Source organism: Chiloscyllium plagiosum, chromosome 5 (genome assembly GCF_004010195.1).
Source record: "Chiloscyllium plagiosum isolate BGI_BamShark_2017 chromosome 5, ASM401019v2, whole genome shotgun sequence".
NCBI lineage: Eukaryota > Metazoa > Chordata > Chondrichthyes > Orectolobiformes > Hemiscylliidae > Chiloscyllium > Chiloscyllium plagiosum.
Window position 1 is genome coordinate 87,405,727 of NC_057714.1, and position 15,177 is coordinate 87,420,903.

Here is a 15,177-nt window from a genome sequence, read left to right on the forward strand (position 1 = left end):
TTGGAACGGCGAAGGATGATGGGTGACTTGATAGAGGTTTATAAGATGATCAGAGGAATAGATAGAGTAGACAGTCAGAAACTTTTTCCCCGGGTACAACAGAGTGTTACAAGGGGACATAAATTTAAGGTGAAGGGTGGAAGGTATAGGGGAGATGTCAGGGGTGGGTTCTTTACCCAGAGAGTGGTGGGGGCATGGAATGCGCTGCCTGTGGGAGTGGTAGAGTCAGAATCTTTGGTGACCTTTAAGCGGCAATTGGATAGGTACATGGCTGGGTGCTTAAGCTAGGACAAATGTTCGGCACAACATCGTGGGCCGAAGGGCGTGTTCTGTGCTGTATTGTTCTATGTTCTATGTTCTAACATGGCCTCCCAACTAGACTCCATGCTCTGTCCAATAAAGGAAAGTATAGTAAATGCTGCTTTCACAATCCTATATATCTGTGACTCCACTTTCAAGGAATTATGAATCTGCACTCCAAGGTCTCTTTGTTCAGCAACATTCCCCAGGACCTTACCATTAAGTTTATAGGTCCCGTGCAGATTTGTTTTTCCAAAATGCAGCACCTCACATTTATCAAAATTACACTCCATCTGCCACACCTCAGCCCATTGGCCCATCTGGTCAAGAGTCTGATATAATCTGAGGTAACCTTCTTCACTATCCACTTCCCCTCCGACTTACTAACTATATCTCCTATATTCACATCCAAATCATTTGTATAAATGATGAAAAATAGTTAGTTAACCTCAACTGGATTGATGTAAATCCTAAAACTGGTAGATTTATCAGTACCTCCTTGCAGAACCCATGTTTCTGAATGCTGTGTGTTACAGAGTGTTACAAGGGGACATAAATTTAAGGTGAAGGGTGGAAGGTATAGGGGAGATGTCAGGGGTGGGTTCTTTACCCAGAGAGTGGTGGGGGCATGGAATGCGCTGCCCGTGGGAGTGGTAGAGTCGGAATCATTGGCGACCTTTAAGCGGCATTTGGATAGGTACATGGATGGGTACTTAATCTAGGTTAGAAGTTCGGCACAACATCGTGGGCAGAAGGGCCTGTTCTGTGCTGTATTGTTCTATGTTCTATGTTCTAACCTCAATACCTTTATTCACCCATTGTTCTCTTATCCTACCAACATTACATTTTACTTTAACAGGAACATAATGACTCTGAATTCTTGTTATCATGATTTTGTAAGCCTCCCATTTATCAGACACCGCTTTACTACGAACAATCTATTCCAATCAATCTTTGAAAGTTTTTGTCTCATACAATTAAACTTTGCCTTACTTTAATTTTTATGGAAAGCTTAGTTTTTGCATTAAAATTTTAAAACAAATAGCATTATGATCACTAGACCCAAGATTTTCCCTTACCATCACTTCAGTCACTTGATCTGTCTAATTACCCAAGAGAAGGTCAAGTTTTGCACCTTCTTTGCTGGGACATTTACATATTGATAAAGAAAACTTTCTTGAACACATTTAACAAATTCTTCACCATCCATACCTTTAGCACTTTCGTAATCTCTGTCAATGTTTGGAAAATTAAAGTCACCTACTATTGCAACCTTGTTATTCTACATATATCTGAGATCTCTCCACATATTTGTTCCTCAAATTCCCTCTAACTATTGGGAGGTCTACAGTACAACTTCATGAAAGTGATCATTCCTTTTTATTTCTAAGCTGAACCCACATATTTTCACTGGACAATTTTTCAGAAATATCTTCCATAGGTACAGCAGTAACGCTTTATTTAATCAAAAATGTCACTCCCCCTCCACTTTTGCCTTTTTTTTATAGCATCTATAGCATCTGAAACTCGGCACATTGAGCTACCAGTCCTGTCCATCCATCAGTCAAAGTTTCCATAATAACTAATGGTGTCCCAATCCCATGCTCCCAAACAAGCCCTGAGTTCATCAGCCATTACCTGTACGATCCCTTGCACTGAAATAAATACAATTTAAATCTTCAAAGTTATTTCATTCTCGGACTTGTCTGTCTTTTCTAATTAACTAATTCTTTTCAGATTCAAAATCACTTTTATTTATTTACTCTGTCATTTAGGATAACTCCACCCTCTTACTCTAATAGCTTATATTATCCCTTAATTGAATTTGCAAATGTCCCCAATACAATATTGGTCCCTTTCCGGTACAGGTGAAACACATCCTTTTTGAACAGGTCTTTTCTGCCCAAGAGGAGATTCCAATGATCCAAGAACACCATCTCTTAAGCCACTGACTTATCTCCTTTATTCTTTTATTTTTTTCCCTTATTTATGTTTAGTCCTGGGAGTAAACCAGAGGTTATTACTTTTGAGGTTCTGTTTTTTAATCTTCAACCCAACCTCTTATATAACCTATGGAAAGCCTTAGTTTTTTCCCTAGCTGCGTCATTCCTATCAATGTGTACGATAACTTCTGGTTTCTCATTCTTCCCTTTAACATTACGCTTTTAACATTTTGAGACATCTTTAATCCTAACAAGATCCACGCTCACAGCTGCAGACAGACAGGAGACTTCTCCACAACAATTATTCGTCTAAATTTTGTCAAACCCCACCTCACATAGGATTCATTCTTAGCACCCAACATCTGACTGGCTCTTCTATTTTCCTCTAAGAGATTATCCCTTTCAACACAACCCAAATCTGAGTATCTGTTTGAGACAGGAATAGCCTATGTTTTATAACATGTCTGAGCAGACTAACTTTAAAAAGAGGCTCTTGTTGTGATATTGTCTATACTTCTGGGCCACTAGTCTGGATTCAAGTCTGACTTGCAATGAATGTGTGTCAGAATGTATCCATAAGGTTGATTGAAAATAAGAAAGTGGCTGTTGGGTTCGGAAGTGCATTTTTGTATTGTACCTCTTTAAACAAAAGGTTGTAGTATAAAATATTAGACTCCAGTACTCTCCTTCAATGTCTGACTATCCATATTTGAACATCATTTGTTGAGTGCAAGAGGGAAGAATTCTATCATTCACATTTATTTCCAGTTGATGCTGATCCTTACCAGGAATTGAATTTGAAATTGACTTGAGGCATCCCCTTGTAGACAAACTAACGTGATGCTGAAGCATACATTTGAGGATGCTTTAAAGTTTGATCCCTGGTCTGTGCTAGTTTCAACTGAACTGCTACAGCCGATCCAAATTCTAAAAGCAAGTAATTAACTCAGGAACAAAATCAGAAATTGCTGGAAAAACTCAGCAGGTCTGGCAGCATCTGTGGAGAAAGCAGAAAGTAGAAACTGTTGCGAAACCGGATGGTGTGTGTGTGTCAGGCTTCTGTACCTTGTACCCGATGGTAGAGGTTGTAGAAAAACATTGCGAGGGTGGGATGGATCATTAAGAATGCTGGCGGCCTTTCCTTGTCAGCAGGCCTAGTTAACGGATTCTATCGATGGGAGGTTGGCCTTGTGATTGTCCAGGCTAAGTTCATCACTCTCTGTAACCGTCTTGAATGGTACAGTTGCCATACCAGGTAGTGATACATCCAGACAGAATGCTCTTGATGGCACACCTATAAAAGTTGGCAAGGGTATTCGCCGTCATGCCAAATTTCCTCAGCTGCCTGAGGAAGAAGAGACATTGTGGGACCTTTGTAACCAGTGCGTCCACATGAAGAGTCCAAGAATGTTGTGGATGACCACTCCCAGGAGCTTGACACTCTCCACTCGTTCCACCTCTGTGCTGTTAATGTGTAGGGGGGCATGACTAACATCCCGCTGAAAGTCATAATGAGTTCCTTGGTTTTGCTGGCATTGAGAGCTTGATTGTTCTCAGTGCACCATTTTTCCAGGTCTTCGACCTCCCATCTGTAGTTGCCACCTGAGATTCGACTGATTATGGTGGTGTTATCAGAGAACTTGTACATGGCATTAAGTCTGGTATTTGGTGACGCAATCATGGATATACAATGAATAGGGGGCTGAATATGCACCCTGGGGAGCTCCAGTGTTGAGTGTTAGTGAGGATGAAATATTGTCCCCAATCTTCACTGATTGTGGCCTATGGGTCAGGAAACTGAGGATCCAAGTGCAGAGAGTGGGGCTTAGTCCAAGATCACTAAGTTTAGTAGTCAGTCTCGAGGGGGTAATAGTGTTGATCGCTGAACTGTAGTCAATTGATATCTATGATCTGAGCCCAATCTTCTTTGACCATAAACCCTCATTCTCACATTGACAGACAGGCACAGTTAAGGGATTAAATATAAAGGAAAATAAAAGAAACATAATTTGCTGGTTCAATAACTGTTTCAACAATGAATACCAGGCCTTCTTGAAATCCTTGGACAATAGATTGCACTATGGACATGTAGGACAGTATATTTTGCCTGAGCTCTGAAGTCACTCGTGAGTGTGAAGAGCTGCCATAGAGCTCTGGAGACTTTTACTCATTTCTTATTGACTGGGATTCCTTTCTAGAACTTGTAGCAAGTCAGTAACAGAAGAATAATTGGAGAAGGCAAAAGCCAAAAACAGCATAAGAACTAGGAGCAGGAGAAGACAATTCAGCCTCTTAACCCTGTTCTGCCGTTTAATTAGATCATCGCTGATCTTAGATTTCTAATTTTGGACACCCCACCCCAGGGAAAAGATCTTTGCTATTTACCCCTCATGATTTTATAAACCTCTATGAAGGTCACCCCTCAGCCTCCGACACTGAAGGAAAATCTCCCAAGTCTATTAGCCTCTCCCTATAGTTCAAACATCAACTATAGATCATCAACTCCACTTTCCTGTATGCTCTCCATAAACCTTCAACCCATTACTAATTAGAAATCTGTCTGTTCCTCCTCAAATTTACACAATGTCTTATCCCATCACTCTCCAGGGTAATGAATTCCACAAATTCATAACTCTTTGAGAGAAGTGACCAGGAAGGTTGTTGAGGGCAGGACACTTGATGTAGTCTATATGGATTTCGGTAAGGCCTTTGATAAGGCTCCACATGGTAGGCTGCTCTAGAAGGTTAGATCACATGGAATCTGGGAGGGAAGCTGGCAAACTGGATACACAATTGGCTTGATGGTAGGAAGCAGAGGATAATAGTGGAATCAATGTTGGACTGGAGGCCTGTGATTAGTGTTCTACCTCAGGGGTTGGTGCTGGGTGATTGCTCTTTCTTAGTGTCACGGAGATATACACCATGGAAACAGACCCCGTGGTCCAACTCATGCCGACCAGATGTCCTAGATAAATCTAGTCCTATTTGCCAGCATTTGGCTCGTATCCCTCTAGACCCTTCCTATTCATATACCCAATCAGCTGCCTTTTAAATGTTGTAGTTATACTAGCACTTCCTCTGGCAGCTCATTCCATACATGTACTACCCTCTGCATGAAGAAGTTGCCCCTTAGGTCCCTTTCAAATCTTTCCTCTCTCACCTAAAGCTCATGCCCTCTAATTTTGGACACCCCACCCCAGGGAAAAGATCTTTGCTATTTACCCTATCCATCCCCATCATGATTTTATAAACCTCTATGAAGGTCACCCCTCAGCCTCTGACACTGAAGGAAAATCGCCCAAATCTATTAGCCTCTCCCTATAGTTCAAACCCTCCAACTCTGGCAACATCCTTGTAATCTTTTCCAAACCCTTTCAAGTTTATCTATATCAATTATTTAGATGAGAATGTACAAGACATGATTAGTAAATTTGCAAATGACACTAAAATAGGCGGTATCATGGACAGTGAAGAAGATTATCAGAAATTGCAGCAGGACCTTGCTCAGCTGGGGAAGTGGGCGGTGAAATGGCAGATGGAGTTTAATATAGATGTGTGAGGTCTTGCATTTTGAAAGGTCAAATCAAGGTAGGAATTTCATTGTGAATGATAGGGCCTTAAGGAATGTACTGGAACAGAGGGACCTTAGAGTTCAGGTTCATAGTTCTCTGAAAGTAGAGTCACAGGTAGACAGGGCAGTGATGGAGGCTTTCGGCATACTAGCCTTCATCAGTCAGGGCATTGAGTATAGAAGCTGGGATGTTAGGCTGAAGTTGTACAGGATGTTGGGGAGGCCGCATTTGGAGTATTGTGCTCAGTTTTGGTCACCTTGCTATAGGAAGGATGTTATTAAACTGGCAGGAGTGCAGAAGAAATTTACAAAAAGTTACCTGGATTCAATAGTCTGAGTAATAGGGAGAGGGTGGACAAGCTAGAGCTTCCTTCTTTACAGCGTAGGAGACTGAGGGGAGGTCTTCTCGAAGACCATGAGAAGCATGGATAGAGTGAATGCACTGTCTTTTTCCCAGGGTTGGGGAATTGCAGACTAGAGAGCATCAGTTTCAGGTTAGAGGGGAAAGAGTAAAAGGGAACCTGAGGGGCAACTTTTCTTTTACACAAAGGGTGGTATGCATATGGAATGAGCTGCCAGTGGAAGTGATTGAGGTGGGTATATTAACAACATTTAAAAGGCATTTGGACAAATACATGGATAAAAAAGGTTTAGAAGGATATGGAGAAAGTGAGGACTGCAGATGCTGGAGATCAGAGGCGAGAATGTGTTGCTGGAAAAGCACAGTTGGTCAGGCAGCATCTGAGGAGCAGGAGAATCAACGTTCGGACAGAAGCCTGATGAAGGGCTTATGCCAAAACATTGATTAGATTAGATTAGATTCCCGACAGTGTGGAAACAGGCCCTTCAGTTCAACAAGTCCTCACCAAACCTCCAAAGAGTAACCCACCCAGACCAATTCACTCTGAATGATGTACCTAACACTATGGGCAATTTAGCAGGGCCAATTCACCTGACCTGTACATCTTTGGACTGTGGGAGGAAACTGGAGCACCCGGAGGAAACCCACGCAGACACGGAGAGAATGTGCAAACTCCACACAGATAGTTGCCTGAGGCTGGTTCTCCTGCTTCGCAGATGCTGCCTGACCTGCTGTGCTTTTCCACCACCAAGGGCCAAGTGCAGGGAAATGGGGTTAGCGCAGATGGACATTTTGGTCACATGGACCAGTTTGGGTCGAAGGGCCTGTCTCTGTGCTGTAGGATTCTAAGTAAATTATCCCCACCTAGTTTAAATCTGACACCCCTCAAAATAGAATTATGACTTTGTAGAATCCCTACAGTGTGGAAAGAGGGCATTTGGCCAATCATGTCCGCATTGATCCTGCAAAGAGGATCCCAGAACCCTGCATTGTCCCCATAACCCCACATTTTACCATGGCTAAACCACACAGCCTGTACAACCCTGGGCGCTATGGGGCAACTTAACATGACAGTCTGCCTAGCTGCACATCTTTGGATTGTGGGAGGAAACTGGTACACCCAGCAGAAACCCACACAGACGTAGAGAGAATGTGCAAAGTCCACACAGACAGTCGTCCAAGGATAGAATTGAGCCCAGGTCCTTGGAGCTGTGAGGCAGCAGTGCTGACCACTGTGCCACTCTCACTATGGACTTCTCATTCTAGATTGTTCCATGAGGAAATATCCTCTCTAATCAACTTTGTCACTCTCCTTTAGTATCTTATAGGCCTCCACCAGATCTCCCCACATTCTTCTAAACTCTGATAAGAAAGGACTAAACTGCTCAATCTCTCTTCATAAGGCAAGCCCCTCATCTATGAAATCAATCTTGTGACTCTCCTCTGAGCTATCTCCAATTGAATACATCTTTCTTCAATGAAGTGCTCCAAAATTGTATATAATACTCCATGTGTGGTCTCACTAATATCTGTACTACCCTACTTTATACTCTATTCAATTAGCTCTAAAGGCCAAAAACACCACTCAGTCTAGAAGTTTCCAAAATAAAACTGCCACCTTCCCAAACCTAGTCAGAGCTAGCTCTTTGGTTTCCCTTTTTTCCTCAACTTTCTCTGTGGTAGGCTGGCCAACACCACTATTTTCTTGATTGACCAATTCAACACCCAACACTCTGAGCATAATCAGTGCTGGTTTGTCTAGTGTTCTTGGAGCAGTAATTAACATAGATTATCATTCCAGGCCAGCTCCTAACAGTAAACATCTATTGTTTTGTTCTTTTTTTTAAACAAGTTGCTGTTCAAAATTCAATTCTCAACTGCAATTTACAATTCCAAACCAGAAAACGAGAAAAATAAAAGAAAAATAGTGATGGTTCAACATCAGTGACACTATGGAGGTGAAGGAAGGCAGTCTTGAGCATAGGATGAATTTGTGGTCAGCAAGTCTGCTCACGGTCAAATACTCCTCTGAGGTTACAAGTTTCTAGCTCAATATGATGGAGGGAAAGTAGCAGCATTTGGGCTACTGAGCCTGGAGCTCATTCACCTCCACCTGCTTTTCAATTTTATTTTCCTTTATACTTCTGGTTTCTTTTAAGTTCTTTTTTTTTTACCTTTTCGCCTTAGTTACAGCAATATCAGTGGCAGAATTGGCGAGAGTGGGCCCAGGGAGCAGCATGGCCAAATAAATGTTGAAGGAGGCAGCATTCAGTAGCAGCTGCAGCAATGCCAAGTACGAGACAGCCATGGCTCCACCTTAGCTCGAAGTCTCCCGGCAAGCGAAGAGCCGGTCACAGGCTTAATCCCCTGGTCCACACCCGCAGGCTGAGCCGAGGCTCCAGGGCTGCGGCCAGGCCTGGGCGTCCGATAGCGGTGAGTTTGGTCCCAGTGCAGAACCCTGCCGATCCGTGGTGGCTGTTATCGATAAGGTTGGACAAGCGCAAACCTCATGGCGACAGCGTTGGTGGAGGCAAGATGGCCGCGGCAAGATGGCCGCAGAGAATGGTGATTCTTCGTTCCAGCGGTAGTAGCACAATGAAGTGAGGTTACAGCAGTGTTGTGGATTTAACAGCATGAACCTGAGGCATTGGAGAGAAGGAACGTGGATCCAGCCCCATGGCTGAGCTAGATTCAGAAGCTGTTCCAATGACCACCTAACTTTATTGAGATAAAATTAGAAGATGAACTTTATTGTTTTATTTTTCTGGCTTCATATTCAAAGCGACACTAAACAAATTTCTTTTTTTTTAATGCTGTGTGATCAAGACATTCCCTTTTTTTTCTTTTCCTTTTTTCAGTGAAAGACACAAAGTGCTCCCTCCTGTGTATTTTTTTTCTTTTTTTAAAAAATAATTTAACCCCCTAAGTGCGGTAGTGCTTATTTTAACTAAACAAATTTCATTTGGTTCATAATAAATAAATGTGATAATAAATTATTCAAATCAAATAATCTGGCTGAGTGTCAACAAGTGGCCAGTTAGAAGGGTGAGGTTGGCAGCTAGGGAGCAGAGTTTGTGCTGGGATTGAAGACAATTGCTTCAATCTTCCCAATATTTAATTGGAGGAAATTTCCATGTGCCTAACGGTGAACAGGCAGCATTACAATCAGAGCAGGGTCAAGAGTGTGGTGCTGAAAAAGCACAACAGGTCAGGCAGCATCCAAGCAGCAGGAGAATCGACGTTTCGGGCATAAGCCCTTCATCAGGAATGAGGCTTGTGGGTCGGGGGGCTGAGAGATAAATTGGAGGGGGTGGGGTTGGGGGGGAATGTAGCTGAGCATGCCATAGGTTGTTGAAGGTGAGGGAGAAGATGATAGGTCAGGGAGGAGGATGGAGCGAATAGATGGGAAAGTTGATGGACAGGTCAAGAGGGCGGTGCTTGTTTGGAGGCTTGGGACTGGGGTAATGTGAGGGAAGGGGAAATGAGGAAACTGGAGAAAATCCACATTGATCCCCTATGGTTGCAGGGTTCCAAGGTGGAATATGAGGCATTCTTCCTCCAAGTATCAGGTTGTAAGGGTTTGGTGATGGAGGAGACCCAAGACCACCATGCCCTTAGCGGAGTGGTAGTGGGAGTTGAAGTGTTCAGCCACAGGGCGGTGGGGTTGGTTGGTGCAGGTGTCCCGAATCGAATTTGCAAGTAGGTGTCCTGTCTCCCCGATGTACAGGAGACCACATCAGGTGCACTGGATACAGTAGATGACATTGTTGGAGGTACAGGCACATTTCTGTCGGATGTGGAAAGATCCTTTGGGGCCTTGGACGGAGATGAGGGGAATAGTGTGGGCCCAGGTTTTGCACTTCCTGCGGTTGCAGGGAAAGGTCCTTGGAGTTATCACCCAATGACTTGAAGAAGAGCGCCTCATATTCCGCTTTGGAACCCTGCAACCACATGGGATCAACGTGGATTTCACCAGTTTCCTAATTTCCCCTCGCCCCACATTCTCCCAGTCCCAAGCCTCTAACTCAGCACCGCTCTCCTGACCTGTCCATCACGTTTCACATCTATCCACTCCACCCTCCTCTCCGACCTCTCACCTTCATCTACCAATGTCATTCTCAGCTACCTTCCCCAACAACTCCACTCGTGTTCCATTTATCTCTCAGCTCCCCCTGCCCCACCCCACCAGTCTTATGCCTGAAACGTGAATTCTCCTGCTCCTTGTATGCTGCCTGACCTGCTCCACACTCTCGACTCTGAGCTCCAGCCTCACTTTCTCCTCTTTCGTGTTTAGAGCATGCTGAATAGCCATTCTGACTACACCATAGGGACCTGAACAGCTCTGCTGATTTTTTACTAGTTTCTCAATCTGTAGCCTTATGGGCTTTATCAAGTGGAGGGTCATTTTAGCCAGGTGGAGAGTGAGTTTAGGTTCTAATTACTGATACCTTAAATATTGATGTACAGATGGCCAGCAAGAAAAACTTAGAAAATCAACTCCAATCAAAGACTCCAGTCTATCTCAAGGCTCCTTTGGAGGGACTTCTGAGGAAGGATCACTCCACCAAAAAAAACGTTAACTCTGGTTTCTCTCCACAGATGCTGCCAGACCCTGCTGAGCTTTTCCAGCAATTTCGGTTTTGTTCCTTTGAAGGGAGGCCTCAGACAACTCCCAGGCCTTGATAGAGAGGGATTTACAACCACCCTGTTTCTGAGCACCTCCTGCTGGAAATAACCAACTCATGTGGGCATCATCTACAAGCTAGGGGCACCTTTATCACTACCACCCCGTCACCAAAAAGCATGTACAGAAACGCCTCAAACTTTGAAAAACAGTTCGTAATTGCTTCCAACCCGTACGATGTGAGAACATTATCAACGTTACTTGTTACGTTTGTCTTGATGTTCTCTGGGCGACATTTGAGGTTCAAAATGCGTTTTGTTGCAGATGATTAAAAGCAAACCCAGTGCTCCCGGAGCTGCATTCAGACATACACACCCTTGGTAGCAGAGAGGGGAGAGACACAGAGCTGCCGGCCTCACGTCGTCCGGAAGTGTCGGTTCGTCACCGGCTTCACTTTACCTACTTTTGAAAAAAAAATGAATAAAACCCGCCTGGCCTAGACTTGGACTGTGGGTCGGACACCTCAAGAGACGAGAAAGAATTGTGTCCCCGTCCCTCCCCTGTTTTCTTTGGGGTTTGATTTTTGTTGTGAAGTCGGTGCAATTAATTAGTTTTCTTTCCCTCTCCGCCTGTCTGTGTGTGTGTTGGAGTAGCGGAAGTTGTTAAAGGAGAATAAGTGAAGGGCTTTGTGCAGGGTTACACTGAGAGGGGCACGATCTGAAAAGTATCCTTTGCGGGATAAGTGGCAGTAGCAGCGGCGCGCTCTTCAGCGCGAAGTTGTCCTGCAGAGCGACAGACACATTGTTGCACCGCTCCCCCTCCCTCTTTCTCTCTCCCCCTCCTCTTCTTTGACAGCTTTCTCGTTTTGGACACATTATTATTTCTGGTAGCAAGTTGAAGTGTGTGGGGTTTTTTTTCCCTCCATCTGAATGAGAAAATAATCATGGTGACGACCACCACAGAGCAAAGCCGCTGCCTCCTAAACCGTCAGTAATTTCATTTTTTTTTTGCCCCAAAACAAAACTCTCCAAAGATTGGGCTGTAACCGGAAGGTAGGATTCTTCATGAAGTTTTGTTTTATTTCCTTTCAAAAATGTTTACACGCGATGCATTTGTTGCCGTTTGCACAAGAGATGTAAATAAACGTGTGGTGTTGTGGAAAAAATAATTGGATTACTTTATAGCCACCGTGCTGCGGGGGCAGGCGGGCATTGTTTGGGGGGTGGTTATTCTATGAACAGGACTGTATGTGTTACAACTTCAGGCTGACACTATTCCCATGTGGTCCTCAGCTTGACACTTTGCTGTGAAATCCCTGAGGATGTGAATGTACTTCTGCACGCACTTCTACTTTTGCACATTAGCCTGCAGGGGTTTGCGTGTATTGTCCGTTGTGTTGACACGCTCGTTCCCGTGTACTTTTTCTACAAGTGGTAAGTCTGATATTACGTGTGTTTTTGTTGGTTTTGCACGTTTCTCCACCAGCGACTTCAATGTTATTGAATGTGCTGCTTTCAGTGGAGGAGATGATGGTGCTGGATTCAGCAACCTTTTAATCTACAGGCTATCTTTCTGTTGTTCGCAACACATTTACGTGGAACCAGCATTCACCATCTGTTTGTAACTTAAGCCTTTAACTTGGTCCGTTTTCCCCCCCTCTTGCCTTTCTTTACCCGACTCTTTCTCCCCTCCCCCCGCCGCAGAAACTTTTTCATGTATGAGGTCTTAACTAGAGGGGTTATATTAGAATCTAAACGTGTTGGATGAAACAGGATTTTTGTTTTAAAAATCCATCTGATTTTAGGCAGGTGTGCTGTCCAAAAACCTATAAAAATGTCATAAAGCTTTTCTTCTTGTAACTCCCTCTTTGCTTGAGTTTCAATCTCAACTTCTAGGATTTTACTGTCATTGTGTGTAGTCCACTGTTTGTCTCACCCATCTCCTTGTCTTTTTCTCCTGTCTGTAACATTTTCCTCACATTTACTTTTCGACAAGTATCTCCTTGCTACTACTATTTTTGTCTTGCTTTAAACATCTCTCCAGCTTTCCATTTCATTGTGTCATTATTTCTCTCTTTTAAGTTTGGCACACTTGTGCTGTACTTAATTTCTGTCCCTTTGTTGACCATGCAGCATTGAGGCTTTCAGATAGCTGAAGAAAATATCCTGCTCTCTCATCCAAGTGGGAACCAATGTGTGCATACTGTTTGTGCTAAGAATTGTGGACTCAGACACAGGTTGAGACTATGGGGCAAATCATTGGAGGGACTGGAGAGACTCTATAAATATCATTAAATATAAACTGAGAAATCAAGCAGCAAATGTTGCAAGTAATTTTGTTGACCAGGTGGAATTACAAACAGGAGTAGACCATTCGGCCCCTTTAGCCTGCTCTGCCATTCAATAGGATCAGATTATATCTGCATTATCGTATTCCTGATGAAGGGCTTTTGCCCGAAACATCGATTTTACTGCTCCTCAGATGCTGCCTGAACTGCTGTGCTCTTCCAGCACCACTAATCCAGAATCTGGTTTCCAGCATCTGCAGTCATTGTTTTTATCATATCTGCATTCCTGCCTTGTCCTAATAGCTTTTCACCCCCATGCTTAACAAGAAAGTAATCATAACGTAGAATTAATTTGTCTTTTCAATAGCAGTAATATGATTGCATTGTCTACTTGACCATGAGTTTTCAAAGTCACATCAGGTGAAATGGGCTAGGGAATTGACTGGTATTATTCAGTCTTGGCATGGAGCATTGTTTATGCAGGACTGTTGTTAAACGGCCTTGAATAAAGGTATAACAGTGAATTATTGAAGCAAGCTTTGGTGCACCGGATGGAGCTGAGGGTTATGGAGCAGAAATTAGGAAGAATTCTGTATTGGTGATTAGTGAAGGCATAGGAACTAATGACAGTTAATCATAACTACTTAAATTGGATTGAGCATTTTTCTCACTGATTCGGTCCACAAAATGGATTGTATAGTTGAGTGCTTTTTGTATCTGCATGGCCCTGAGAATGCTGCTGTGTGATTATCTTGGTGATGTAATAGACACATAGGTTTATTACAGTATTACAATAGCTGTTATACATAATTCCAGAAACACAGGATGTTCACTTGAATATAACTACTATCCATAGAAAGGAAACAAAATTTTGCTTGTTTCCTCCTTCCTGATCATACGTGTTAAGATTGCAGAAATAGGAGACCTAATTTCCAAAGTTTTGTTTTATAGCTCCTGTTTTTAAATATTACAAACCATTTCTTATTAAAAAATATTTGGCTTACATATTGTACAATGCAACGGTTTCTACTCTTTTAAATTGAGGAACTGTAAATACTGGAACAATCAATACTTTGTAGGATTGAAACCTTTTTTAATAAGGCTTTTGTTTTCACTTAAAAAGTTAAGATCTATGTGCAGGCATATGGTACTGACGTAGCTTGTCGATTCATTATTTTCCACATCTGGCATCACAATGAATGATTGCTTTGCTGCATACTTTTGTTTTTGAAGACAGTGTCATTTAAGGTTATTCCCCAGTCTCTCTCAAACTGAAGTATAAGAAATGCACCAACTTTAGGAGTTCACCCTTTAATCTATACATTTTAAAACTTTCTTTTTATTGTAGTGCGTTCCTATTATTTAACTTGCCAATTGACGACTGGTCTGATGGATAGAAAAAGATATGCTTTCTAAGACCACAGCTTACATGCTGTTTCCTGTGAATACATCTTTTGACTAAGCATGCAAGTTAAGGATACTCTGGCACATGATCGCTTGGATTTTTTTTAACAAAACAACTCTCCCTTATCTGTGAACCCAGACTTCATTTCCTGTGAAGTACGAGGGAGGATAGAGGTAAAGTTCTGGAGTTCAGTCTGGTTTTGCTGGAATTACAGGGGTTCCTGTAACATATGCATGTTTTGACATGCTCTATTGACATTTTTTGACTTGTGGAAGGAAATCAGTGGCTTGCCTCCATCCTATTTCCCCTTCCTTTTGGCTGTTACCCCAGGGGTGACCACATTGAGCCATAAACCATAAAAGTTTTCCCATATGTACCTGTATTAAATTCAATCTTAAGGTTTGGTAAAACTGAGATTTTAGATATAGTAATTGGATCCCTAAAATGCAGTAATATATTTTGTTCCTTGATATAAGTGCTACAAATTTCTATTTTAATGACTTGTATGCTTGTGATTTTAAAGCTATATTTAGATGTGTATATTGTCCACATTTTGTGTGCTAATGTTTTTCCTTCTGATAAATTTTCAGTTAGATTGAATGTGTGAGCAAAATACGCTTTCCAATCCTGTGAAAGATCAGTGGAGCTGGTTTCTTATAGTTGATCTGTGCTGAGATTGTAAACAA

At 42.6% G+C, this 15,177-nt stretch overlaps 1 protein-coding gene and 1 long non-coding RNA gene across 8 annotated transcripts in view; one reads left to right on the top strand and one right to left on the bottom strand.

The window, feature by feature from the left end:
• The window catches only part of LOC122550074, a 64,910-nt gene extending 53,764 nt beyond the window's left edge, over positions 1 to 11,146 (bottom strand). For both annotated transcript variants that reach the window (XR_006311736.1, XR_006311737.1), the window contains exon 1: positions 11,061 to 11,146. This is a non-coding gene — a long non-coding RNA (uncharacterized LOC122550074). The remainder of the gene's footprint in view (positions 1 to 11,060) is intronic.
• Positions 11,147 to 11,410: 264 nt separating this feature from the next.
• The window catches only part of svila (supervillin a), a 352,019-nt gene continuing 348,252 nt past the window's right edge, over positions 11,411 to 15,177 (top strand). For all 6 annotated transcript variants that reach the window (XM_043690576.1, XM_043690579.1, XM_043690578.1 and 3 more), the window contains exons 1-2: positions 11,411 to 11,851; positions 12,092 to 12,232. In XM_043690576.1, the coding sequence (XP_043546511.1) occupies positions 12,127 to 12,232 (106 nt within the window). In that variant the 5' untranslated portion in view covers positions 11,411 to 11,851; positions 12,092 to 12,126. The remainder of the gene's footprint in view (positions 11,852 to 12,091; positions 12,233 to 15,177) is intronic.